Consider the following 27956-nt stretch of genomic DNA (forward strand, 5'->3'; position numbering starts at 1 on the left):
AAAAATTCTCTATCTGGGTGGAAAGTAAATATAGCGGCGGTTGAAAGGTGTTTCCAAAAACATTCCAGCTCTCCTACAAAAAGGAAACACAAAGGGGAGAAGGTGCTGTGCCCGTTGACTGGTAGCATCTGGTAGTCTCTGAGAAAAATTACTGGCTGCAGCTTCTTGAAGCTCTACGTAAGTTCCTTCCTCCTTCTTAAGGGTTGAGGATCCTTCTAACCAAGACTTGGTTTCCTTTCAGGAACAATATCCTATGCATATTTGTATTCTGGCTTTCCTCTGTGAAGGTCCACATGATTTACCCTTCCCTTTTTACCTGACTTCAAGGTGGGCAGATGCTGATGAAGGACTCAGGTAGCCTTTCTTTGTTGTGTAGATAGTAAGAATGGAGTTTACTCTAAGCTTCCAGCCTAAGTTTTCTCTGAAAACAAGAGAGATTTTGAAAGCCAGGGAAATTTGTGTATGGGTGTATGTGTGAGATGGAGATGATGGTGGGTCCCCATCCAGTGTTTCAAATGATCTGGGAGCTCAACGGAAGGCAGGAAAACAGAATAAAAGAGTTGGAAGGGGGTTTGGAGGTCTTCTAGTCCAACGTGCTTTCTGCTTAAGCAGAAAACTCTATCATTGTCCAATCTCTTCTCTTAAAAACCTTGAATGATGGAGCACCCATAACTTCTGAAGGCAAGTCGTTCTACTCATTAATTGTTTTAACTGTCAGGAAATTTCTCCTTAGTTCTAGGTTGCTTCTCTCTTTGATTATTTTCCATCTACTACTTCTCTTCCAGCTTTCAGGTGGCTTGTGGAGAATAGGTTGACCCCCTCTTTGTGGCAGCCCATCAAATATCGGAACACTGCTATCATGTCACCCCAAGTCCTTCTTTTCATTAAACTAGACATCCCCAGTTCCAGCAACCGTTCTTTGTATGTTTTAGCCTCCAGTCCCCTAATCATCTTTGTTGCTCTTCTCTGCACTCTTTCTAGAGTCTCAACATCTTTTTATATTATGGTGACCAAAACTGATTGCAGTATTCCAAGTGTGGCGTTACCAACCCAGTCCTTTTTTTCATTAAACTACTAGACACACTTAATGTCTACCAAAATAACCCATGTCAACCAAAGCAAGTCCTATAGATCCCAATAATGATTTTTTAAATGAAGTAACTTTCATACATCTTGGTAATAACTAAGCCATTGACTTCAGTGGCCAAACAGGCAACAGAGAAAAATGTAGTTATTACCAGGAGCTAACATAATCCCTTCTGAGAGTGATGTTTGTTTCTAGATTTGTATTTTTTCCATTCTTCCTATTTTTTTTTAAAGCCATTAAAAGGGGGAAAAGATTCTTGAAAGTGGTTTGTTATTGTTATTTGAAAACTGGCACTATGAGAAATTTATACCGACATTATACTTGTTTCTGTCACCCATTTCCTCCCACTTATGACTGCATGACTGTAACTTTGTTGCTTATATCCTTATGATTTATATTGATATTGATTGCTTCCTGATTGCTTATTTATACTCTATGACTATCATTAAGTGATGTACCTTATGATCCTTGATGAATGTATCTTGTCTTTTTATGTACACTGACAGCATATGCACCAAGACAAATTCCTTGTGTGTCCAATCACACTTGGCCAATAAAGAATTCTCTTCTCTTCTCTTCTCTTCTCTTCTCTTCTCTTCTCTTCTCTTCTCTTCTCTTCTCTTCTCTTCTCTTCTCTTCTCTTCTCTTCTCTTTATATGCACCAAGACAAATTCCTTGTGTGTCCAATCACACTTGGCCAATAAAGAATTCTCTTCTCTTCTCTTCTCTTCTCTTCTCTTCTCTTCTCTTCTCTTCTCTTCTCTTCTCTTCTCTTCTCTTCTCTTCTCTTCTCTTCTCTTCTCTTCTCTTCTCTTCTCTTCTCTTTATATGCACCAAGACAAATTCCTTGTGTGTCCAATCACACTTGGCCAATAAAGAATTCTCTTCTCTTCTCTTCTCTTCTCTTCTCTTCTCTTCTCTTCTCTTCTCTTCTCTTCTCTTCTCTTCTCCTCTCCTCTCCTCTCCTCTCCTCTCCTCTCCTCTCGTCTATTCTATTCTATTCTATTCTATTCTATTCTATTCTATTCTATTCTATTCTATTCTATTCTATTCTATTCTATTCTATTCTATTCATATACACCAAAGACAAATTCCTTGTGTGTCCAAACAAACTTGGCCAATAAAGAATTCTATTCTATTCTATTCATTATGTTCCTGGTCCTGTTTCTTTCTGCTTTCTCTTCCAGGTATTTCTATCCAGATTGCCCTGGGCATCAATCATCTTGTTCTCCACCATGAAGTTCCTCTTATTCTGTTGTCTCTTTGGCACTTTCTTAGCTACAGGTGAGAAGACATTGGGAGCAATTCAAGAACCTTGCCTAGCAGGATTCCAGGCAGGTCTCAGGTGTCCACAGAAGGGGGTCAGAAAAGCCAAGATGGTGCCCACCACCGTGTGACTGAAACCCCAGCCATGATTATAATTATTTTTGCATGTGTTAGAAAACAGGCAGAGCTTGGATTGCATAGTTATGGCTCCTTTCTATATTTATTTTTTTGTTCCCCCAGCCATAGTTGCCTGTAGGAGAAGTAGGGGCGCCCCTCACATTGTAGATCTCATTCGTTCATTCATTTTAATGTAAGCCAGAATTTGAAGACCTATGGACTTCAATTCTCAGAAGCTATGCTGGCTGGGGAATTCTGGGAGTTGAAGTCCCTCCATCTAAAAGTTGCCGAGTTTGGAACCCCCTGTGCTAGGCCATCGTGCCATCTGCCTACATAAGGCAGACATTGGGCTAATCCAGTGATGAAATTCAATTTTTTTTATTACCGGTTCTGTGGGTGTGGCTTGGTGGGTGTGGCAGGGAAAGGATACTGCAAAATCCCCGTTCCCTCCCCACTCCAGGGGAAGGATACTGCAAAATATCCATTCCCACCCAACTCTGGAGCCAGCCGGAGGTGGTATTTGCCAGTTCTCCGAACTACTCAAAATTTCCGCTGCTGGTTCTCCAGAACCTGTCGGAACCTGCTGGATTTCACCCCTGGGCTAATTCCATCAACAAGTTGAGGGGTTTGTCAAAAGAAGGTCTTGACAAGAAAGACAGATGGGCTGGGTTATGATGGCATGAATCACCGTTTGTCGTGTGGGGTGGGGCAGGGCAAGCACTCCCATAGAAAGCATCCAGAAACAATGTTGTATCTTCTTCCTCTAGGCATGTGTCTTGACTGTGAACAATGTGTGATGTGGGGCCAGAATTGTACCGGCTGGAGAGAAACCTGTGAAAATAATGAAGATACTTGTGTTACCTATCAAACTGAAGTGATAAGACGTATGAAATATTAAGAGTCATGGGATAGACAGGCAGATGGATTCAGGTAGTCCTCGATACAGGTGGTCCTAAATCATTCATTCAGGGACCATTCAAAGTTGCCACGGCACTGAAAGGGGTGACTTATGACAGTTTTTCACACTTATGACAGTTGCAACATCCCTGTGGGTCAGGTGATCAGAATTCGGACACTTGGCCACTCTTGGCGTGTCTTGATGACGGTCGCACTGTCCCCCACGAGGACAGTGTCCTCCCTGTCCTCGTGATGCCCTTTTGTGACCTTCTGACAAGCAAAGTCAATGGGGGGAAAAGCCAGATTCACTTAACAACCAGGTGACTCACTTAACAACTGCAGTGATCCACTGAACGACTCTGGCAAGAGAGGTCGTAAAATGGGGCAAAGCTCACTTAACAAATTGTTTTGTTTATCCATTCGGGGGCTCAGCTGTGGTCGTAAGTCGAGGACTACCTGCTATTTCCATCTAGTGGTCATTCAGCGTTTTAACCTACCAAGGAATCCTTGAATCTCAAATAAAATGCCTTTCTCTTCTTTGTTTCGCACCTGTGCAGCCCCTCTGTCCATCACTTTCACTGCAAAAGCCTGTGGCACCTCTGACACTTGCCATCTTGACTACGTGGAGACAAATCCACATAATGAACTAACATTGAGGGCCAAACGAGCCTGCTGTACGGGGAATGAATGCGAAACTCTGCCACCTCCTGGTATGTAGCTCTAAGAAGCCCATCTCAGCCCCAATGGACAATATTGAAGGACCCTGTGAGGCAGTAGTGGGATTCAAATCCTGTCGCTACTGGTTCGCTCCTGGGCTTCTGCGCATGTGCAGAGATGTCCGGGCAGAGCCTTCGGCCACCATCGCTACCGGTTCTCCTGATCCGGGGCGAACCAGTAGCAACCCACGACTGCTGTGAGGCGAACTCTAAGCTCTGCAGGGCTGCCCATTTCTGATTGCAACCTTGTCAGAGCGAAGGGTTAAACCTTAACCCTGTATTTAAAGCGTCTCTCGCTAAGGAGTGAAAGAAACTCGCTCCTGCTGGCTGGGGAATTCTGGGAATTGAAGTCCTCTCATCCTAAAGTTGCCAAGATTGAAAAAAAAAAACACTGTACTAGAGGATAATAGGCTGAGCAGATCCTATGAGCAGAATCTGAAGATATGTCTTGAGTTCACCTTCCTGGAATGGAGTGGAGTGGAGTTGAGGGGAGGGGAGGGGAATGGAGGAGAGGAGAGGAGAGAGAGGGGAGGGGAGGGGAAAGAGAGGAGAGGATGGATGGGGGAGGGGAGGGGAGGGGGGAGGGGAAGGGAGGGGAAGAGAAGAGAGGAGAGGAGGGAAAGGGGAGGGGAAGGGGAGGGAAGGAAAGGAAGAAGAGGAAAGGAGAGGAGAGGAGAGGAGAGGAGAGGAGAGGAGAGGAGAGGAGAGGAGAGGAGAGGAGAGGAGAGAAGAGAAGAGAAGAGAGGGAGAGGAGAGGGGAGGAGAATAGAATAGAATAGAATAGAATAGAATAGAATAGAATAGAATAGAATAGAATAGAATAGAATAGAATAGAATAGAATTATTGGCCAAGTATGATTAGATACACAAGGAATTTGTTTCCAGAAGCTCTCAGGGCAGAGAGAGATGGGTGTCATGCCCCTGTGGGAAGGGTTTTACTTTTTACACAGATGGGAGAAAAGTTCCTATTTTTTCCCCAGGGAATATCCTGCTTGATGTATCAATTACGACTAGAATTCAGGCATTACACAATCCGTTGAACTTCCAGTTGAGGGTTTGAATCCCATGCAATACCACCATCTGGCTACCTACAGCTGGAGATTCCCAAATAGGATGAATCTAACTTGAGGGATCAGCCAGCCCTCCCATGCTTTCCGAGAGCTTAAAATCCAAGAAGACTCCCTGGATCTCCAGGGAAATATAGTTTGAGGGATCAACCAGCTCTCCCAGGCTTTCTGGGAGCTTAAAAAAGCAGAGTGGCTTCTGGAACTCCAGGGGAAAGGTCTTTCCTGGGGCAGGGGCTGCCATAGTAAGCTTCCTAGGTCCCACAAAAAGACCTTTCTTAAGAGAAAGGATGTTCAACATCCTAGCCTAGCTTACCCGGTCTGATAAAGCAGGCAGCAGGGAGAGGAGAGTCGTACAAATCATCTTCTCGCTCTTGTTCTTGGCAGTGCTTGAATCCCAAATCCACCGACCCAATGGACTTCAGTGTCCTGGATGCATTGGACTCAGCTCAACTGAATGCAATGAATACCTGGTTTCCTGCCAGGGATCTGAAAACCAATGTATGACTATAATGATGAAGAAACCTGGTAAGCACAGACTCCCTTTAGAATTGTGATTCGAGAATGAGAGGCCCGACATGAGAAATCAGGATTTTGGAGTAGTTAGTCAGAGACTTCTCGAACAGAAGGAGTAGAAGGGATTCGAAATGCAGCTGATCCTGTTTTTTTGCACAGAAAAGCAAACCAAGTTAATGCCCTAGGAGAGTAACACCAGCCGCTACAGATCAGGCTCAAACATCGCTAGATGTTACCTGTGCTGATAAACAGAGATATCTTTGCAGTAGTATCCCAATTAAACAGCTAAGGGCAATGCGTCCATCTCACAACGATTAAAGGCCTATCAAAGTTTCAAAATAATGGAGGAAAGTAAGATGCCGGTACATAATAACTTTTTAAAAAATCTTATGAGCTTTAAGCCTTAAGTATTTCTAATTAAACCGTTCAAGGTAGGGTGAATAGTCAATGCTCAACTAGATAAGCAGGTAAACTCGATAACAGTCCCACTCTACTTTCTCCTTCTCCTTCTCCATCTCTTTCTCCTCCTTCTCTTTCTCCTTCATCTCTTTCCCCTCCATCTCCTTCTCCTCCTCCTTCTCCTCCATCTCCTCCTCCTCCTCCTCCTCCATCTCCTTCTCCTCCATCTCCTTCTCCTCCTTCTCTTTCTCCTCCATCTCCATCTCCTCCTCCTCCTCCTCCTCCATCTCCTTCTCCTCCATCTCCTTCTCCTCCTTCTCTTTCTCCTCCATCTCCATCTCCTTCTCCTCCTCTTTTAAGTTGCACCCATAGTCTTTCCTGAAACACTTTGTAAAAGCAATCAGTTCCTTTTGCCACATTTAGTTTCCCAACCAGAATTTTCAATACTTACTCTGTCCCCATTTTTACAGGATCGGGTACTGTAGAGATGTTACTGACTATCATGTTGGTTAATTTTTTCAGACTTCGAATTGAGTGAGATGTCTTTCAAAGGATGCGCTTCTGAGAGTCTGTGCGCTTTATTTGAGAAGAAGTTCTGGAGATTTTTAAAGGAGTCTGAAGTAGACGTAAAATGCACCCCAGCTGTCCCGAAGACTTCCCAGTGATGTATAACTGCACGTCAAGGCCATTGCTCCACCTTCCTAGAACTTAGGAGCCAACGTGGCTCATTCTGTTTTAGTCAGCTTTCAACAGAATTCTCGTTCTTCTGGATGTGTCAAAGTTTCCCACGATTCATGTGAAAATTAACTGAGCCATGGTCCAATCAATAAAGCAGTAACTTTAAAAAGAATTCCATTCTGGGTCAGAGTTTGATTTGAATGAATGACTGTGGTTGAACTAGGTTTGTGGTGTCAGGTTCACTACCACCACTTGTCCTGCCATGACACCACTCAGTGCGGTGCTGATTTGCACTTCTGGACTGGCAAATCAGGACACTTTCTGTTTCAGAAGGGCAGGAATGGCTGATGACCTCCTCAAAATACCCCTTGCCCACCCAGGAGATGACCTGTCCCACCCTGGTTCCCATGTTGTGCATCAGAAATAGTGTGTTTCCCCTTCTGCTGGTACAACCAGAACAGTCAAATCCACCTGTGTTGTTTCCTTCTGTCTTACCCAAATGCCTCCATTCCAATTGGCTGGTGGGCGTGTTGATGGACATGAGGCTTCCCCGATGCCCTCACTCTCTGCCTTCAATGGCCATGTCCTGCTGGGCTACTGGCCTATCTGCTATGAAAGGTTGAAATCCGGCGGTGATTTTTTTTTAACACGTTCAGGCAGAGATGTCCATAAGGTGGGGTCAAAGAAGTCAAGATGACAACCAGAACAAGGGACTCAAAAATCAGGCAGAGTTTTTGATCCCACCATGATGCAATTTTGACTTTCTTTTAGCCACACTCTGAGGACCTGGAAATAAGGAGGAATTTTCTGACAGTGAGAGCAATCAACCCATGGAACAGAAGTTGCCTTCGGAAGTTGTGGGAGCTTCATCACTAGAGGCTTTCAAGAAGAGACTGGACTGCCATCTGTCAGAAATGGTGCAGGTTCTCCTGCTTGCATGGGGGGTTGGACTAGATGACCTACAAGATCCCTTCCAACCCTGTTAAGCTGTAAGAACTCTGTAAGTCCTCCTGGTTTAGAAGACAACTTTTAAAAGAGGGGCCTCACCTTTTTGTTTCTCTGTTTGATTTAACTGTGGAATTGACAAAAGTCTTGCCCTGAGTTTTCCACTGATTTTATTCTATTTTAATTTAATGGATATGCCACCCATCTTGCTTTGAAACTGAGTCCAAAGGACTGGTGGGAACTGAGGTTCACCCATCTTAAACTTCCTGAGGTTGAGAAACACTGTTTTAGTCCACACAAACACCAACATACAGATAGTCCTTGAATAGCTTGCCTTCAGAAATCATAGGCGCTCCATCACTGGAGGTTTTTAAGAAGAGACTAGACAGTCACTTATCTGAAATAGTGTAAGTTCTCCTGCCAGAGCAGAGGGTTGGACTAGAAGACCTCCAAGGTCCCTTCCAGCTCTATTCTATTCTATTCTATTCTATTCTATTCTATTCTATTCTATTCTATTCTATTCTATTCTATTCTATTCTATTCTATTCTACTCTACTCTACTCTACTCTACTCTACTCTACTCTATTCTATTCTATTCTATTCTATTCTATTCTATTCTCAGACAAATGACTTTCCAATCTCTTCTTAAAAACCTCCAGTGATGGAGAGCCTACGATTTCCAGTGGCAAGCTGTTCCACTGGTTAATTGTCCTCACTGTTTGGAAGTTTCTCCTTAATTCCAGGTTGCTTCTCTTTTTGGTTAGTTTCCAACCATTGTTTCTTGTCCTGCCCTCTGGTGCTTTGGAGAATAAGTTAACCCCTTCCTCTGTGTAGCAGCCCCTCAAATATTGGAATACTGTTACCCTAACTTCCCTAATTATTCTTTTCTGTAGACTAGCCAAACCCACATCCTGTAGCCATTCTTCATACGTTTTAGTCTCCAGGCCTTTGATCATCTTAGTTGCCCTTCTTTGAACTTTTCCCAAAGTCTCAACATCTTTTCTGTAGTATGGTGACCAAAATTGGTTGCCATATTCCAGATGTGGTCTTACTAGGGCTTTATAAAGCGGCACTAATATTTCATGTGATCTTGATTCTATGCCTCTGTAACACAACCTAGGATTGTATTAGCTTTTTAGGCTGATGCTGCACACCGCTGGCTCATATTCAAGTGATCGTCCACTAGGATTCCAAGGTCCCTGTCCAGGGGTGGGTTCTAAATTTTTTTACTACCGGTTCTGTGGACATGGCTTATTTTGTGGGTGTGGCTTGGAGGTCATGTGACTAGGTGGGCGTGGCTAGCTGGGCAGAGTCATTTCTGGAAGGTCTTGAGCCAATGACAGTAAAGAATAGAAGTGTTGGTGGACCTGCAAGAAAATTAAGGCATTTTGGATAAAAATTTGGTGGGTGATGCAGAACATTCTGGAAAAAAAGGTTGAAATTTACTCCTCAATTGTTTTTACTGGGTATAATGATGGATTGCACAGTATTAGAGACTAAATTGATTTTGAACTTAATATCAGCAGCAAGGCTGTTGGTAGCGCAATACTGGAAGAAGGACTTTTTGCCTACTATTGAAGAGTGGATACTGAAAGTAACGAATTTAGCAGAAATGGCGAAAATCTCAGCGTATTTGAAGGACTATACACAAGAAAGATACGTATCGGAATGGAGAAGATGGATTGATTATATTCAAAATAAGTATCAGACAAGAAAATATCAAATAGCTTATGAATGAACGTTAAGTATTAGAAGTATTATGTTATCTATAGTGGAGTTAAGGTTTCAGGGGGGGATTTAGTAGTCTGAGGATAGATAGATTAATTTAGCTTATGATTGTTAATTGAAGTACCCTGTATTTTGCTCTGGGAAGTCTCGGGGGAGAGGGGAGGGAAAGGGTGGGGGGAATATTGGGGGGGGGGAAATGCTTTTCTTTTGTAAAACTTTTCAATAATAAAAAAAAGAATAGAAGTGTTTTCAAGGCTATGTTCTCAGCATTGCAAATTTTCTAGATGGTCGCCTAAGTTGAAATGGTTTTTGGATCAAACCAACGTTGTGTTTGCTTTTGGATTAGCAGGCTGGCCCTAAAATATGGGAGGGGTTTCCCATTTTTAAACTTGTGTCTGTTTCATGTTGCGAAGAGTCTCTGGTTTCAGCAGAGTCCAGAACTTCACTGAGGTCAACGTATCCTATCCAGCTCTGATCTTCATCTTGAACCATGAAATCTCTACAGATCATCTGTCTTCTTTTCATTTTTGTAGCCAGAGGTAAGGAGATGATATTGCAGAATGTCCTGAGGCAAATGGATTCTGAGTCTTCTCTTGTCTTGTTCTCAATGTTATCAATTTCTCCATCTTCAACATCATGCCAGCTGTTTGGAGGCAAGCAGGATTTTATGTAATCATCTGGAAGTAGGCATGCAAATGTTGTGCAGGCTTCAATCTGCACTTAAGCAAACCTCAGTTCCCCATAGTTCTTGCCACTCAGTCTTGAAAAGTTGGAAACTTTGAGAAGCTGAGTTTTATGTAGACATCCTTGTGAGTGATATGTACCTTCCTACTCCTGTTATCTCGTCCAGTTCAGGCTTAATACCAAAGCAAGTTTTACCTTTCAAGACTTGATGGCAGCTTAATGACCGATAACTATTTACAAATATTTTCCACTTACTTGAATTGTATTGGATATAAATTAGCTTGGAGCTTACATGTATAACCATATTTCCCTGAACATAAGACCGGGTCTTATATTAATTTTTGCTCCAAAAGATGCATTAGGGCTTATTTTCTGGTTAGGTCTTATTTTTGGGGAAATACGGTACTGAATGCATCCATCTGGCTGACAGTCTTAATGGGGCTTATTTGGGGGGATAGGGCTTATATTACAAGCATCCTAAAAAATCATGCTAGGACTTATTTTCCAGCTGGGTCTTATTTTTGGGGAAACAGGTATTTAACAATGAACCGGTTGGAAAAGGATAAAGGTAGAATATTGTCTGTGGCTGTGACCAGTTCCTCTGGATACATTGGATGACGTTAACTGTTCCACTGGTTACTCTTCCAATTCTCAGCCCAGTGTAACTTGTACTATCACCTTGCAAAGCTTTAGAAAGAGCTGAAGAACATCACAACTTGTTTGATGCCCCTGATTTATTTGTCCATGAGGATTAGCAGTCATCCCAAGGTTGTCCCAAAGGTGCTTTTTCAAGAGGCAACTGGACTTTTTTTGTGTTCTTTGAAGACTTTGCTTCCTTGGAAGACATTTAGCTTCTCACCCAAGATGTTTCTTCAATTCACCTTCTCATCAAAGAAGCTTCTTGGATGAGAAGGGAAATATCTTCAAAGAAAGTCCAGTTGCCTCTTGAAAAAGCATCATTGGGACATTCCTTCATTTGTCTTATTCATGTACTTCTGAATGGGAGCAAGTCAGGGGTGGGTTCTAAATTTTTTTACTACCGGTTCTGTGGGTGTGGCTTATTTTGTGGGTGTGGCTTGGAGGTCATGTGACTAGGTGGGCGTGGCTAGCTAGTCAGAGTCATTTCTGGAAGGTCCTCACACTTATGACCAGTCCTCACACTTATGACCCGACTCATTTGTTTGTTTTTAACACTGATCAGCTATAGGGCGGCCCTTTGAAGCCCCGTGGCAAGAGTTTAAACAGTTTTTTTCCCTCTAGTCATCAGTTGGGACTCAGGAGGTAGCAATAGATTGGGGGTGGGACCAAATAAAAGGTAAGAATAACGTGGGGGATGGGAGGGCGGGGGGGGAGAACCGGTTTGGTGATGTCATATCGTCACCACTACCGGCTTGGCCGAACCGGACCGAACCGGGAGGAACACACCACTGGAGCAAGTGATGTCACGTCCACTGTGTCGTCTTGCTAATGACACAGCTGTTCCCTAACTCAGTGAGGTCATTGCATGATTGGATCACTGCAGTGATGTCCTGATGCATGTGGTTCATCATGACTTTTAGCAGACTCAAGGTCTCTTTTGCAGAGAAGAGCAACAAAGATGATTACGGGACTGGCGGCTAAAACGTAAGAAGAACAGCTGCAGGAACTGGGCATGTCTAGTTGAATGAAAAGAAGGACTAGGGGAGACACGATAGCAGTGTTTCAATATCTCAGGGGATGCCACAAAGAAGAGGGAGTCAAGCTATTCTCCAAAGCACCCTGAAGGCAGGACAAGAAGCAATGGATGGAAACTAATCAAGGAGAGAAGCAACTTAGAACTAAGGAGAAATTTCCTGATGGTTAGAACAATTAACAGATGGAACAACTTGCCTCCAGAAGTTGTGAATGCTCCAACACTGGAAGTGTTTAAGAAGAGATTGGACAACCCTTTGTCTGAAGTCGTGTAGGGTTTCCTGCCTAAGCAGGAGGTTGGACTAGAAGACCTCCAAGGTCGCTTCCATCTCTTCTCTTCTCTTCTCTTCTCTTCTCTTCTCTTCTCTTCTCTTCTCTTCTCTTCTCTTCTCTTCTCTTCTCTTCTCTTCTCTGGGTGACCCCCATTCTATAAGGGTCTCTCCTACCACCACCACCTGCAAAGATATTGCTGAACCTGCGATCTTCTGAATGGAAAGCAGTCACCTTACTGCCCTTGTGAAACGCAGCCCTTGTCCCCATATCAACTCTCCTGAAATCCCCAGCCCTTCTCCCTGCTCTTTTGAGCATTTCTTGGTTTGCTGAATGACTTTCCTTTCCCTCCAACAAACGTAACTCTTCAGGAATTGGATTCCTCAACCCTGACATTTCAAAATAAGGAAGCACCCGGGGAAGGCATAACTAAGATAATAGAATTAATCAGGCATGCTCTTTTCTTTCTTTTCTCCTTTTCAGGAAGCTTTCGCTCATGTGAAATGTGTCACAACGTGGGAACTGATTGTGGCCATGGTCACGTAGAGGAGTGTCACTCTCCAGAAGATCAATGCGGCAAGGTGTTGCTGGAGATTTCGTTAGGTAAAACCACAGTGACCGCTCCCCTCGTTTCCTTCCAATCAAAGGAGAATCTTTTCTAAGGTCTCCTTTCCTGGATGGATAATTTTCTCAACATATCGTCTGAGCCAGGGGTGGATTCCAAATTTTTTTTACTACTGGTTCTGTGGGCATGGCTTATTTGGTGGGTGTGGCTTGATGGTCATGTGACTGAGTGGGCGTGGCCAAACCGAAGTCACTCATGGCAAGGTGGGGCGGCAGCTTGCCGTGAGTGACATCGAGTTGGCAACGCCCACTCAGTCACATGACCGATGCGGCAGAGACAGGGCGATTTGCTATGTACCTCCCCCCACCCTTGGGCTGACAAAATAAAAGCCTGCCTGCCGAGCAGCCCGGACTGGAAAATGGGGGCGACAGGGGCTTGTGTGTGTCCCTCCTCAGGGAGCTGGAGGCGGACACCACACCTCTGAGGAAAAGAGGCAGTTTACAATGCTTACAATACAAAATTGTAAGCGGCTAGGGCGACGGGCATGTGATGTGTCCCTCCGCAGTCCTCTCCTGGGTAACAGCCAGGACTTCTCCGCCTCCTCTTTTCCTCAGAGTTGCGGTGTCTGCCTCCAAGTCCTTGCGGACGGACACACACACACACACGTGTGTGTGCGTTGTTGCGCGCTCGCACGCGCTTTCAGCACCCGAGGGAAAATAGGTTCGCCATCACTGGTATAGGGTTTCCTGCTTGAGCAAGGGGATGGACTAAAAGACCTTTAAGGTCCCTTCCACCTCTACTATTCTGTAGACTCTACAGCGTAGAGGCTTCTTTGGTACAACACAGAGCAGTTTTCCTTTAGCCTGCATCTTTTTTTTTTATTAAAATTTTTTTAATTTTTTTTTTAAAACATAAACTTAAAACATATTTTTTTCAAAACAAAGCTTTTGATCCGGTCACAAATTTATACAAATCACTAACAAATCTTAATTTTCAATTAACACAACTTAATATTTTTACTCAGTTATTTCCCTCAATTTTATCTATTTAACTATGCCATTAACCCACCAAAACCCGTTACAAATCTTAAATCCTAATCAATTATAATTCCATTTTTCTCTTTCGTTTGCTTAGATGGATATACTTTAACAATATAAATCATCACAATTATTATAAACATTCATAAAGTAATTAATTCCAACATAATCATTTTTTAATTTTCTATTCTAAACTAAACTCAATTGTGGTCGTAAGTCGAGGTCCACCTGCATAGGATACAAAAATACAAAAGAAAATAACAGGAAAGATAGGGGAGGGAAAAGTGTGGGAAGAAGAAAGAAAAAGGATTGGCTTCCAACTCCCTTTGGCGCAGTAGAATAAAACAATAACATCAAGCCTCAATTTTTACTTTTACATAGTAGTATAAACGAGCCATTTCTATAACAACAAGTAACTTCTTTCACGACTTTGAGCAGTCACTAAAGGAAGCGTTGTAAATCAAGGACTACCTTGATTGATTCATAACATTGATTCATAAGACAATAGGTCTTGCCTGCCATATACAGGTAGTCCTCAACTTACAAACACAATGGAGCCCAAAACATATGTTGTTAAGTTTTCCTTAGCGCATTGTAAGCCGCCCTAAGTCTCCGGAGAAGGGCGGCATATAAATCAAATAAAAAACAAAAAAAAAAGTGAGAAATTTGTTAAGCGGGTTTTACCCCGTTTTACGACTTTTCTTGCCACATTTGTTACGAGAATCCTTGCGGTTCTCAAATTAGTAACACGGTTGTTCCGTGAATCTAGTTTCCCCGTGGACTTGGCTTGTCAGAAGGTCGCAAAAGAGGATCCCAGTCACTAAGTGAACTGTTGTAAGGCGAGGACTGCCTGTAAAGACAGGTGTCTGCTGGGGGAGGCAAGGAACACAATGTACACAAGGCCCTCACACAGGTTGTTCGGGATGTTTCAGAATCGCCCCTCCTTAAAGCTTTTATCCACTGTCATGTTCAAGTGATCACAGCCTTGGGCGGGAGGTTTCCAAAACTCCACAAATCCACCAAGTTAACTTCTTCTCCCTTGTTTTTCCTCCTCCGCACAGCACCACTTTCCTTGCGAGCTGTTCATAAGAACTGCTTCTCATCCAGCCTCTGCAAACTTCAGCACTTCGATGTCAATGTTGGACATGAGACCTATCTGAGAGGAAGAATCCATTGTTGTGATGAAGAAAAGTGTGAAGGCCGCCCATTTCCTGGTATGTTTGCTCAGAAGGTCTAGGACCCAACACTCTCCTTGTTTCAGAGGGTCATATGGGGTTTGTGTGTGTGTGACCGGATTTTCTTCCTGCCCGGTCAAACTTCCTCCCCTCCCCATCTAACAATAGACTGCTGATTTAGTCCTTGCTGATAATCTTTTACGGGTATTTTTTTTTTTTTAAAAAAAATCCAATTTGTCAATCTATTGACATTGATTTACTGGTTCAGCTTCCCACATGGGTCTCAGGTTAAATTTATTATTATTATTATAATATTATTATTAATAATATAATATTATTATTATTATTATATAATAATATTATCAAGGTTGACTCAGCCTTCCATCCTTTCAAAGGTAGGTGAAATGAGGACCCAGATTGTGGGGGCAATAAGCTGAGTTTGTATAAATATACAAAAGTATGAAGGCTATTGCTTAACGCATTGTAAGCCGCCCTGAGTCTCCGGAGAAGGGCGGCATATAAATTAAAGCTATATATATATATATATATATATGTAGGTCTTTGGTTATTCGGGTCTTGTCCCACATAAAATTGGAAGTGTCTTGGCGACGTTTCGATGAAGTCTCATTCGTCATCTTCAGGCTGGTGTTCTCATTCGTGATGACGAATGAGACTTCGTCGAAACGTCGCCAAGACACTTCCAATTTTACGTGGGACAAGACCCGAATAACCAAAGACCTACATACAAACACCCGCGAAAACCTGAGAAAACATATATATATATATATATACACACACATATATATATATATATATACATATATATATATATATATACATATATATATATATATATATATATATATATATATATATATATATATATATATATAATTTTATTATTATTTGTTATTTGTCAAAGATGTAAGATAACAGATATAAGTATAAACATGATTATGAATACATGAAATGGCTACGAATAAAAGGCGACAGTAGGGCAGGGACGTTGGTGCATTTATGTACACCCCTTACAGACCTCTTAGGAATGGGGTGAGGTCAGGGGTGAAATGCTCCCGGTTTGGACCGTATCGCCCGATCTGGTAGCGACGGTGGAAGGTGGTTTGCCGGTAGCAAAAACCCCTGCGCCCACCTCATGCACAGCTGAGCCGCGCAATCATGAGAGGCTTTTATTTTTACTTTTAAAAACATTTTTTCTACAACCTCTTTGGCTAAAAAAATGCTTTTAAAAGAAAAAAAAAGCCTCTGATGATTGTGCGGCTCAGCTGGGATCGTCAGAGGCTTTTAAAAGCATTTTTTTCTACAACCTCTTTGGCCGAAGAAGTTGTAGAAAAAAATGTTTTTAAAAGGGAAAAAAAAGCCTCTGACGATCAGACAACTCAGCTGGGATCGTCAGAGGCTTTTAAAAGCATTTTTTTCCTGCAACCTCTTTGTCTTCAAGGAAGAACAAAGACAGTCCAGTTGCCTTTTGAAAAAAGCACCTTAAGACACGAGCAGGAAGGTGAAAGGGGTGGAAAATTCACAGACTTTTGACATGGATGATCTTTTTTGCTAATCTTTCACTTCCTTTTGTTGTTGTTGATGATGATGTTTTATTTTGCAGGACAGCTCCTCTCCCATCCAAATGGATACGTCTGTCCTGGCATTCTTGGTCTATTCTCAGAGGACAGCACTGAATATGAAGCTTCTTGCAAAGGAGACGAAACCAAATGCATTAACATTGTGGGATACAGAAAAGAAAGATGTAATTCTTTTATATCTATATATCTATATTTATATTACTGTCTGCTGCAGCAGTCAGGCAAGGGATGATGCCATCCGTGGGGGGTTCATACAAGGGGATGCTCAGAGCCTCCCCCACTATACAGCAAAACCAATGTCAATGTTTCTCAAGCTTCACAGCTTGAAAATGTATGTGTCAGCACGTCAACCTGCATTTACTCTAGTGCTGACATAAGAAGAAGAGGGGGCAGCTGGCAAGAGGACGCTTGACATTTCACCTACTTATTTTCCTTGAAGATAATATCCCCTAGGAGATGAGAGGGAGGGGGACATTCCTGGGAGCTTAGGTAATAGATATGGGGAGAGTGATTGGAAGAAGGCCAATGAGAGGCAGAGATTTGGGGAACGGAAAGGGAGGGTTTGGGGTCAGGAAGTCAGAGTTGGCTACGCCACGATCGGGGGCAGATTGTCGTGCTTAATAAAATGAAAGATTTCTTCAAAGACTATCTGTTTGGAAATGCAATTTATTTTATTTGAGATGATATCGAAACCTGACAGTATGGACTTTAACTCCTAGAATTCCCCAGCCAACATGGCTGGCTCAGGAATTCTACATGTTATAGTTCATATGTTACCAAGGTTGCGAACGGGGTGGGATTGAAAAATTTTAGCAACCGGTTCTCTGCCTGATTGATGGATGGCTGTGGCCATGGCAGCGTGGCCTAGTCGGCTTTCAGCACCATGGCAGGGATGTGTGTGTTTTCGCCCTCCCCAAGCTCCAGAGGTTTTCCTTGAGCCTCCAGGAGGGCGAAAACAGCCTCCCCTGGGCTCCGGAGACCCTCCGGAGGCCAGAAACGAGTCCATTTCCGGATTTCCGGTACTTCCGGTAGGCCTATTTTTCACCCTTCCCAGGCTCCAAAGGCCTCCAGAAGTTGGAAATGAGCCCGTTTCTGGATTGCTGGTACTTCTGGTCGGCCCATTTTTCGCCCTCCCAGAACCTCCATGTGGGTCCTGCATTTATCTTACATCCAAAATGGGCCACATGGAGACTCCTGGGAGGAGCAGCGAACCAGATTAAAATTAATATCTGGTTCACCCAAACTGGTCCGAACCGGCTGAATCCTAGCCCTGGTTCAGAACCAACCTAGAAATAAGAAGAGATTTCTTGACGGTGAGAACAATTAATTAGTGGAACAGCTTGCCTTCACTGGAGTTTATTAAGAAGAGATTGGACAACCATTTTGTATGAAATGGTATAGGATCTCCTACTTGAGCAGGGGGTTGGGCTAGAAGACCTCCAAGGCCCCTTCCAACTCTGCTGTTCTGTTTTTCTGACCGGTATCTTGTTGATTATTTCTGCAGTTCCTGTAGAAATGGCTTATAATATCAAAGGATGCGTTTCTTCCTGTCCAGACCTGAAATTGAGCAATAGAACGCACGAAGAACGTAGAAATGATCTGATAAAAGTTGAATGTAGAGACGCCGTCAAAATTACACCTTCTGAATAATTCCATCACCATTTTGGAATCTGAAGGTCAGCAGTTTCATCCAATAGAACCATGGAAATGGCTCTGAGTGGAAAACTTACATTTTTAACTTCTGATTCTTCCTGCCAACTAATTCTCAGAAATTAAAAAATAAAATAAAATAAAAGAAGCCAAGAGGCTAAGTTGGAATTGCCCATTTGTCTTTATTTTTTATTTTGTTTTAGTTTTAGTTTTGGCTTTCTTCCCAGAGAAAGTGGTGTGGTTTGATTATATGAAATCTAATCTTTGATATAATAAAACACATTAATTTCAATTATTTTATTTATTTGATGGATTTTTAGCCTACTTGAAGATATATAGATATGTACTGTAGATTTCAATTCCCAGAATCCTGTTAAAACTGTTTCTCAAAGTTGACTAGTTGGATGAACTTCAACTCCCAGAATTCCCCAGCCAGCATGGGAGGGAAAAGAAAAAGAGATAGAGGAAATATCCAAAAACATTGCCCATGTTCTTTAAAGTAGTACCATGGGGTTACCTTTGTGCTTCCTTCCGCCCAAAATATGTTCAAAAGGGCTCTTCTATCTGCAAGAGTATCATTTTAGAAATATGACTGGACAGAGATTCAACCTAGAAATAAAGAGAATTTTTCTGACAGTGAGAACAATCAACCAATGGAACAGCTTGCCTTCGGAATGGCCTTCAAGAAGAGATTGGATTGCCATTTGTCAGAAATGGTGTAGGGTCTCCTGCTTGGGTGGGGCGTTGGACTAGATGACCTACAAGGTCCCTGTTCTGACCTAGGCTTCCTTAGAAAGTAAACAGCACAAACTTAGTCCTGGCAAACCTCTTTAATTCAAATGGCTGTGAATTATTGTCATTCACAGTCTGAAAGGCTTCTCAAACAGTCTATCAGGGGAGTGTTTACAAACACTCACCTTATCTCCCTTGGAATACTGCCAGAGAATTAATTGCCAAATGCAGGGCAAGGTCAAATTTAGCACAGAGTCAAACAGAGGTTTTCCAGAGCTTTTACTGACTGGATGAACTAATTGCTTCCTGCAAAAGCTGTTGCTTCTCTTTTATGTCTTATGGGAGGGGCCAATCATCTCCAAGCCTTACTCCCAAGTCGACCCCATTTTCTTAATTGTTCCTGTCTTCTGGCAGCTCTGCCTATGTGCACACTGGGAACAGGCTCACACTGTTCTTCTGCCTCACTGATGTCAGACTCCGGAGACTCCGGAGGCAGCAAAAAGCTACCAGATGGCCTTGGCCACCTCTCTGCTTCCGTGTCAGGGTTCCAAGTAACACCCTCAATGAAATCAAACTCCAAGGCTTGAAATTCCTCAAAGCTAACTTTTATTAAAGGTGTCATATTGGCACATCTGGGAAAACCCAAATCTGAGAGCTTCCATGTTTTCCCCGCTCAAAAGAAATTTCAAGACCTCACCCACATGTCCACCATGTCTCCAATCATCTCCAGCCCATAACAGAAGATATCCTCCTCTTCTTCCTCTTAGTTGTCTGACAAAGTATCCATTTTGTTTCATTCCACATTAACAATCTTCACTAGCTTCTTTTTTCTTCTTTTTAACTTTAAAAATATCAAATCAATTTTGTAGTCCAGTCCAAATTAAACAATACTTTCCCCCTCTTTTTATCTTTAATTTATCTTTTAGTTATACAGCACTTCTGTTGCAGGGCTTATTGTCCAATTCTCTTTTATTTTCCTTAATATTCCAAAAAAATAAATAAATAAATATATGATCTATTTATTTTCTTTCCAATCCTTAGCCAGTTTTGGGGTTACTTCTTCTAGTTTTTAAAGTTTTCCAAGTAATTTTATTCAAGAGTCAATTTTCTTTTTGGCTTTTTGTCCCTTTAAATTCCACTTCATACATCCTCTTTTCTTCCCCCCATGCCCATTAACCACTATTTTTACGCTGGGGTTTTTTCAAGTTTAAAAGGGTTTTTTTTTTTATTATTTTTATTTTTTATTTTGCCTGTGGGTTGGCTGTCACTCACCCAGCTTCAAAAACTCCGTTCCAGTCACCGCTCCTGCTCAATACTTAGCCCGGTTGCCCCAGCTTTTTGACAGCTGCAATGGCTGCCGCCCCCGCTGCCAAATCAGAGAGAATTTCCTCTGACCTTCAAGGAACTTGCCTGTTCCTCTTGGTCTTCCAAGATGCCTCTCCTTCTTCCCCGTCCCTACAGGACTGTTCCGGTCCGAGACCCCTTGGCAGCTGTTCGTCAGTCCGGGTTTTCGCGGAGCTCATCGGAGCCTGCTAATTCCCCAACTGTCTCGCCACGAGTCTTCCGGTCAACTTCCGGCTTCACCCATTTCAAGTGGCTACTGGGAGGGAGTTTGTGCCAATACCTGAATGTCCCCAGGAAACCCCAGAGGAGCCAGACCTACAGGAGTGGGTGGCTCAGACACAACAGGTCTGGAAGATGGTCAAAGATGCATTGCAGCACACAGCCACAGAGTATAAACTGCAAGGTGATAAAAAATGGAGGCCACAGGCAGCTTTCTACGTGGGTCAGTGGGTGTATCTTTCCACCAAATATTTGAAGTTAAAAGTCCCATGTAAGAAATTAGGCCCGAAATTCATTGGGCCATTCTTAGTAGTGAAGGTGATTAACACCGTTACGGTTCAACTCCAACTACCTCGGCTGCTGGGGAAAACACACCGTTTTCCACTGCAGTCTGCTCTGTCTGGCCCACTTCTCCCACATCAGGGGACCTTCCCCTCAGCCACCCCTACCAATAACAGTAGACGGTGAGCAACACTATGAGGTGAAAGAGGTACTAGATGCCCAGAGGCATAGGGGGTGATAGCAGTACCTCATTTTATGGAAGGGGTATCCCCTCTCCAAAGCATCATGGGTACCCAATACTGACGTACGAGCCCCTCGGCTAGTCACTATGTTTTATCAGAAACATCCTGGGAAGCCGGGAGAGAATGGTCCTCTCTCTCCCTCCACTCACCGTGCTGTTTTCTAGATGCTGTCTTCATGGTAGAGGGACCACATGTCAACTCTGGTGCACCACCTGGCCTGGAACTGCCATTTGGCCGGGGCATGCTGCACCACCACCCAAGAGCTGCCCGCCAAGCCGCCAAGCCAGCATCCACCTCCCCAGGTGGCAAAGAAGTGGCAGCATTGCAGAAGATGGTTGGGATGGGCCCGCAGCCCAGGAACTTGCCCAGTGCAGCACACATTACTGCCAAACAGCTGAGAGATGGTTGCTCTGTGATAATGTCATTGTGGTGAGCCGTGGAGTGGCAGTGGCAGCCGGGAAGCAGCTCGTCAATCTCTGCCCACCCCTGACAAAGGGCGGTGGCTGGACCAGCCTGAAAGCAGATGTTGGGGCAGAGACATGGCTGCTAAGCAAACTGGAGTCATGAGAGTACGACGGCTGGGCCAGATGGCAGGCTGATGCCTGCCTCTTTGCAGTTCTGGGTCACGTGGTAGAGAGCTGCACACATGAGTGGGTGGGGCAGTGCTGAGTAGTTAAAAGGTGGTGGGGAGCACGGGCAAGTAACCCTAACAAGAAGTTCATTGAGTTTGTTTCCTGTGATTGTCAGTTTGTGCCAGAAGGGGAGTAAACAAGAATTAACAAACCAAGTTTGCATTTGGAGTCTTTCCTGCCTTTTTGGAACCTGACAGTAGATCTGTTTAAGAAAAATGGAGATTTGACTGGAAAATCCTTTCCCCTTCGTTCTTCAAGGGAAGTCTCAGATTATCTTGGAAGACCCAGGTTATCTCTGTCGGGCTTGGCCCTCAATGGAAGACTCAAGATCCCATACAGATTTAAGATTTTACTGGTTATGCAATCAAGACCATGAGATCCAACTCCAAACTTCCCATTTACAATCAGAATTTATAAGACTTGATCACCTAACTTTCCCACTTGCTGTCCCCATTTATGGCACACAGAGACAGTTTGCGAATAGCTGACTTCCAACTGCACCAGAATAGTTTAGCCATTTCCCTCTCCCAGTGTTGAAATCTATATTGACCACCTGGTGAATTTTTAATCCCAAATAATACTATCATGTTCACAGGCTGATCCAGCAGGCTACAGAGAATTGGCTCCAAGAGCAGAAGAGGTCAAGCCCCTCTGGGCGATTGCCTCAGGTTATCTTTGAGGCAATCAAGGACAGTGGACGGGCCAAAGATTTACCTTTTTAAAAAATTCTCTATCTGGGTGGAAAGTAAATATATCCCAGAAGGATAACGGCAGTTGAAAGGTGTTTCCAAAAACATTCCAGCTCTCCTACAAAAAGGAAACACAAAGGGGAGAAGGAGCTGTGCCCGTTGACTGGTAGCATCTGGCAGTCTCTGAGAAAAATTACTGGCTGCAGCTTCTTGAAGCTCTACGTAAGTTCCTTCTTCCTTCTTAAGGGTTGAGGATCCTTCTAACCAAGACTTGGTTTTCTTTCAGGGGACAATATCCTATGCATATTTGTATTCTGGCTTTCCTCTGTGAAGGTCCACATGATTTACCCTTCCCTTTTTACCTGACTTCAAGGTGGGCAGATGCTGATGAAGGACTCAGGTAGCCTTTCTTTGTTGTGTAGATAGTAAGAATGGAGTTTACTCTAAGCTTCCAGCCTAAGTTTTCTCTGAAAACAATAGTGATTTTGAAAGCCAGGGAAACGTGTGTATGGGTGTATGGGTGAGATGGAGATGATGGTGGGTCCCCATCCAGTGTTTCAAATGATCTGGGAGCTCAACGGAAGGCAGGAAAACAGAATAAAAGAGTTGGAAGGGGGTTTGGAGGTCTTCTAGTCCAACCTGCTTTCTGCTTAAGCAGAAAACTCTATCATTGTCCAATCTCTTCTCTTAAAAACCTTGAATGATGGAGCACCCATAACTTCTGAAGGCAAGTCGTTCTACTCATTAATTGTTTTAACTGTCAGGAAATTTCTCCTTAGTTCTAGGTTGCTTCTCTCTTTGATTAATTTCCATCTACTACTTCTCTTCCAGCCTTCAGGTGGCTTTGGAGAATAGGTTGACCCCTTCTTCTTTGTGGCAGCCCATCAAATATCGGAACACTGCTATCATGTCTCCCCTAGTCCTTCTTTCCATTAAACTAGACATCCCCAGTTCCAGCAACCGTTCTTTGTATGTTTTAGCCTCCAGTCCCCTAATCATCTTTGTTGCTCTTCTCTGCACCCTTTCTGGAGTCTCCACATCTTTTTTATATTATGGTGACCAAAACTGGTTGCAGTAGTCCAAGTGTGGCGTTACCAACCCAGTCCTTTTTTTTCATTAAACTAGACACACTTAATGTCTACCGAAATAACCCATGTCAACCAAAGCAAGTCCTATAGATCCCAATAATGGTTTTTTAAATGAAGTTACTTTCATACATCTTGGTAATAACTAAGCCATTGACTTCAGTGGCCAAACAGGCAACGGAGAAAAATGCAGTTATTACCAGGAGCTAACATAATCCCTTCTGAGAGTGATGTTTGTTTCTAGATTTGTCTTTTTTCCATTCTTCCTATTTTTTTAAAGCCATTAAAAGGGAGGAAAGATTCTTGAAACCGGTTTGTTATTGTTATTTGAAAACTGGCACTATGAGAAATTTATACCGACATTGTGTTCCAAGTCCTGTTTCTTTCTTCCTTCCCTTCCAGGTATTTCTATCCAGATTGCCCTGGGCATCAATCATCGTGTTCTCCACCATGAAGTCCTTCTTATTCTGTTGCCTCTTTGGCACTTTCTTAGCTACAGGTGAGAAGACATTGGGAGCAATTCAAGAACCTTGCCTCGGATAGCAGGACTCCAGGCAGGTCTCGGGTGTCCACAGAAAGCATCCAGAAACAATGTTGTATCTCCTTCCTCTAGGCATGTCTCTTGAATGCAATATTTGTATGGAGTATGGCCAGAATTGTACCAACTACTGGACAAAAACCTGTGATGCTAAGGAAGATACTTGTGTTATGTATCAAACTGAAGTGATAGGAGGTATGAAATATTAAGAGTCATGGGATAGACAAGTAGACGGATTCAGGTAGCCCTCGATACAGGTGGTCCTAAACCATTCATTCAGGGACTGTTCAAAGTTGCCACGGCACTAAATGCTGTTTCAGTGGCTGTTTTTTTACACTTATGACCGTTGCAACATCCCCGTGGTCAGGTGATCAGAATTTGGACACTTGGCCATACTTGGTGTGTATTGATGATGATCACACGTAACAACGGTCTCGTTTATCAATTTGGGGGCTCAATTGTGGTCGTAAATCGAGGACTACCTGCTATTTCCATCTAGTGGTCATTCAGCGTTTTAACCTTCAAGGAATCCTTGAATCTCAAATAAAATGCCTTTCTCTTCTTTTTTTCGCACCTGTGCAGCCCCTCTGTCCATCACTTTCACTGCAATAGCCTGTGGCACCTCTGACACTTGCCATCTTGACTACGTGGAGACAAATCTACATAATGAACTAAAAGTGAGGGCCAAACGAGCCTGCTGTATGGGGGATGAATGTCAAACTCTGCCACCTCCTGGTATGTAGCTCTAGGAAGCCCATCTCAGCCCCAATGGACAATATTGAAGGACCCTGTGTGGCGAACTCTAATCTCTGCAGGGCTGCCCATTTCTGATTGCAACTTTGTCAGAGCAAAGGGTTAAACCTTAACCCTGTATTTAAAACTTCTCTCGCTAAGGAGTGAAAGAAACTCGATCGTTTCTTGGGTGAAGAATTCTGGGAATTGAAGTCCTCTCATCCTAAAATTGCCAAGGTTGAAAAAAAAACACCGTAATAGAGGATAATAGGTTTTGTTTAGGCAGAGCAGATCCCATGAACAGAGTCTGAAAATCTGTCTTGAGTTCACCTTCCTGGAATGGAGTGGAGTAGAGTGGAATGGAAGAGAGTAGAGTAGAATAGAATAGAATAGAATAGAATAGAATAGAATAGAATAGAATAGAATAGAATAGAATAGAATAGAATAGAATAGAATAGAATAGAATAGAATTATTGGCCAAGTATGATTAGATACACAAGGAATTTGTTTCCAGAAGCTCTCAGGGCAGAGGGAGAAGGGTGTCATGCCCCTGTGGGAAGGGTTTTACTTTTTACACAGATGGGAGAAAAGTTCCTATTTTTTCCCCAGGGAATATCCTGCTTGATGTATCAATTACAACTAGAATTCAGGCATTACACAATCCGTTGAATTTCCAGTTGAGGGTTTGAATCCCACGCAATACCATCTGTCTACCTACAGCTGGAGATTCCCAAATAGGATGAATCTAACTTGAGGGATCAGCCAGCCCTCCCATGCTTTCCGAGAGCTTAAAAAAAATTTTTTTAAAAAAATTTATATGCCGCCCTTCTCCGGAGACTCAGGGCGGCTTACAATGCGCTAAGCAATAGCCTTCATTCTTTTGTATATTTATACAAAGTCAGCTTATTGCCCCACAACTGGGTCCTCAATTTACCTACCTTAGAAAGGATGGAAGGCTGAGTCAACCTTGAGCCTTGGCGAGATTCGAACCTGCAGTAATTGCAGGCATCTGGTCTTAATAACCAGCTTAACAACAGGGTGCCTTAGATCACTGTGCTACCAAGGCTCTGGTAGTACAGACTCCCTGGATCTCCAGGGAAATATAGTTTGAGGGATCAACCTGTTCTCCCATGCTTTATGGGAACTTTAAAAAATAGGGTAACTTCTGGAACTCCAGGGGAAAGGTCTTTCCTGGGGCAGGGGCTGCCATAGTAAGCTTCCTAGGTCCCACAAAAAGACCTTTCTTAAGAGAAAGGATGTGCAACATCCTAGCCTAGCCTTACCCAGTCTGATAAAGCAGGCAGCAGGGAGAGGAGAGTCGTACAAATCATCTTCTCGCTCTTGTTCTTGGCAGTGCTTCAACCCCAAGTCCACCGACCCAATGGACTTCAGTGTCCTGGATGCATTGGACTCACCTCAATTGAATGCAATGAATACCTGGTTTCCTGCCAGGGAACTGAAAACCAGTGTATGACTGTAACTGGAAAGAACCGTGGTAAGGACAGGCTCCCTTTAGAATTGTGATTTGAGAGTGGGTGTTCTCACCTAGGCTTCCTGAGACAATGGAATTCCATTTCAATGGCTGTGAATTCTGTTCATTCCCAGCCCATGAAGAGTTACAAATAGTTTGTAAAGAATCCAACAGAAGTCTGCCACAGTCCTTCAGGATAAGGCTAATAAGCACCCACCTTTATCTCCCTTGACATGCTGCCAAAAACCTAATTGGCAATTAGCTTTGCAAGGCCACACAGAGCACAGAGTCAAAATGGAGCTTCAGAATTTTAAATGACCAGCATGAACAAAGTTGCTTCCTGCAAAGGCTCACACGCCTTTGCTCCTCCGTTATGCCTTATGGAAGGGGCCAATCATCTCCAAGCCTTACTCCCGAGTCACCCCTTTTGTCTTAACTGTTCTTGCCTTCTGGCAGCTCTGCACATGCGTGCACTGGGGAAAGGCTCCCACTGTTCCTCTGCTTCGCTGACGTCAGACTCTGGAGGCTACGGAGGAAGCACATAACTTCCAGATGGCCCTTGCCCCCTCTCTACCTCCGACGCAGAGTCCTCATCCAAACCTTCCCCAGACTCCAGGACTGGCCAATGTTTCTCCCTAGCCTCCTCACTGTGCGACTCTACTGCCAGCTTCCCAGGCTGCTGGCAGACCACATCAAGCAGAGCCAACTCAATAACATCTGTTTGCAACAACAGTGGGAGGCCAGTCTTGAGAAATCAGGATTTTGGAGCAGTTATTTGGAGCCTTCTTGAACAGAAGGAGTAGAAGGGATTCAAAATGCAGCTGATCCTAGACGGTACCTGTGATGATAAACAGGGATACCTTTGTAGCAGCATCCCAATTAAACAGCTAAATTAAACAGCACTGTGCCCATCTCACTATGATTAAAGGCTTATCAAAGTTTCAAAACAGTAATAGAAGAAAGTAAGATGCCGGCACATAACTTTTTAAAAATCTTGTGAGCTTTAAGTCTTCACTGTTTCTAATTTACAGTTCAAGGTAGGGCGAATAATAAATGCTCAACTAGATAAGCAGTTAAACTATATAACAGTCACAGTCTACTTTCTCCTCCTCATCCTCCTCCATCTCCTTCTCCTCCATCCCCTTCCCCTTCCCCTTCTCCTCCTCCTCCTCCTCCTCCTCCCTGCCCCCCATATTTCCTCCCCTTTAAGTTGCACCCATGGTCTTTCCTGAAACATTTTGCAAAAGCAATCAATTCCTTTTGCCACATTTAGTTTCCCAGCCAGAATTTTCAATACTTTCTCCTTCCCCATTTTTGAAGGAGGGGTACTGTAGAGATGTTACTGACTACCATGTTGGTTAATTTTTTTCAGAATTCCTCTTCAGGGAGATGTCTTTCAAAGGATGCGCTTCTGAGAGTCTGTGCACTTTATTTGAGAAGAAGTTCTGGAGATTTTTAGAGGAGTCTGAAGTAGACATAAAATGCACCCCAGCTGTCCCGAAGACTTCCCAGTGATGTATAACTGCACGTCAAGGCCATCGCTCCACCTTACTAGAATTTAGGAGCCAACGTGGCTCATTCTGTTTTAGTCAGCTTTCAACAGAATTCTCGTTCTTCTGGATGTGTCAAAGTTTCCCACGATTCACGTGAAAATTAACTGAGCCACAGTCCAATCAATAAAGCAGTAACCATTCTGGGTCAGAGTTTGATTTGAGTGAATGACTGTGGTAGAACCAGGTTTGTGGTGTCAGGTTCACTACCACCACTTGTCCTGCTATGACACCACTCAGTGCGGTGCTGATTTGCACTTCTGGACTGGCAAATCAGGACACTTTCTGTTTCAGAAGGGCAGGAATGGCTGATGACCTCCTCAGAATACCCCTTGCCCACTCAGGAGATGACCTGTTCCACCCTAGTTCCCATGTTG

The 27956-nt window shown here is 43.4% G+C and overlaps 3 protein-coding genes across 3 annotated transcripts; all 3 read left to right on the forward strand.

Annotated features, from left to right (window-relative positions):
* Nucleotides 1-71: 71 nt before the first annotated feature.
* LOC117657866 (phospholipase A2 inhibitor gamma subunit B) lies at nt 72-6912 on the forward strand. Its single transcript, XM_087876909.1, has 6 exons — nt 72-177; nt 2275-2371; nt 3238-3354; nt 3925-4077; nt 5535-5675; nt 6585-6912. Exons 2-6 carry the CDS (start codon nt 2323-2325, stop codon nt 6725-6727), a joined length of 603 nt encoding a protein of 200 aa, XP_087733035.1. The 5' UTR covers nt 72-177; nt 2275-2322; the 3' UTR covers nt 6728-6912.
* Nucleotides 6913-9783: 2871 nt separating this feature from the next.
* LOC148112365 (phospholipase A2 inhibitor gamma subunit A-like) lies at nt 9784-18231 on the forward strand. The gene is made up of 5 exons (XM_087876890.1): nt 9784-9952; nt 12522-12641; nt 14702-14854; nt 16437-16577; nt 17918-18231. The coding sequence occupies exons 1-5, from the start codon at nt 9904-9906 to the stop codon at nt 18061-18063; spliced, it is 609 nt and encodes a 202-aa protein (XP_087733016.1). The 5' UTR covers nt 9784-9903; the 3' UTR covers nt 18064-18231.
* Nucleotides 18232-22292: 4061 nt separating this feature from the next.
* On the forward strand, nt 22293-27730 carry LOC148112366 (phospholipase A2 inhibitor gamma subunit B-like). Its single transcript, XM_087876068.1, has 6 exons — nt 22293-22425; nt 23691-23787; nt 23902-24021; nt 24409-24561; nt 25913-26053; nt 27402-27730. Exons 2-6 carry the CDS (start codon nt 23739-23741, stop codon nt 27542-27544), a joined length of 606 nt encoding a protein of 201 aa, XP_087732194.1. The 5' UTR covers nt 22293-22425; nt 23691-23738; the 3' UTR covers nt 27545-27730.
* The last annotated feature ends 226 nt before the right edge of the window (nt 27731-27956 follow it).

Source organism: Pantherophis guttatus, chromosome 10 (assembly GCF_059756535.1).
Source record: "Pantherophis guttatus breed Tessera chromosome 10, ASM5975653v1, whole genome shotgun sequence".
NCBI classification, from domain to species: Eukaryota; Metazoa; Chordata; class Lepidosauria; order Squamata; family Colubridae; genus Pantherophis; species Pantherophis guttatus.

Excerpts from the sequence above, each read along its gene's own strand:
- LOC117657866 (XM_087876909.1), top strand. The coding sequence starts at position 2,323 with ATGAAGTTCCTCTTATTCTGTTGTCTCTTTGGCACTTTCTTAGCTACA. Across the intron at positions 2,372-3,237 it reads TGGCACTTTCTTAGCTACAG|GCATGTGTCTTGACTGTGAA; the intron begins GTGAGAAGACAT and ends TTCTTCCTCTAG. Across the intron at positions 4,078-5,534 it reads CGAAACTCTGCCACCTCCTG|TGCTTGAATCCCAAATCCAC; the intron begins GTATGTAGCTCT and ends TGTTCTTGGCAG.
- LOC148112365 (XM_087876890.1), top strand. The coding sequence starts at position 9,904 with ATGAAATCTCTACAGATCATCTGTCTTCTTTTCATTTTTGTAGCCAGA. Across the intron at positions 12,642-14,701 it reads GTTGCTGGAGATTTCGTTAG|CACCACTTTCCTTGCGAGCT; the intron begins GTAAAACCACAG and ends TCCTCCGCACAG. Across the intron at positions 14,855-16,436 it reads TGAAGGCCGCCCATTTCCTG|GACAGCTCCTCTCCCATCCA; the intron begins GTATGTTTGCTC and ends TTTATTTTGCAG.
- LOC148112366 (XM_087876068.1), top strand. The coding sequence starts at position 23,739 with ATGAAGTCCTTCTTATTCTGTTGCCTCTTTGGCACTTTCTTAGCTACA. Across the intron at positions 24,022-24,408 it reads TCAAACTGAAGTGATAGGAG|CCCCTCTGTCCATCACTTTC; the intron begins GTATGAAATATT and ends GCACCTGTGCAG. Across the intron at positions 26,054-27,401 it reads TGTAACTGGAAAGAACCGTG|AATTCCTCTTCAGGGAGATG; the intron begins GTAAGGACAGGC and ends AATTTTTTTCAG.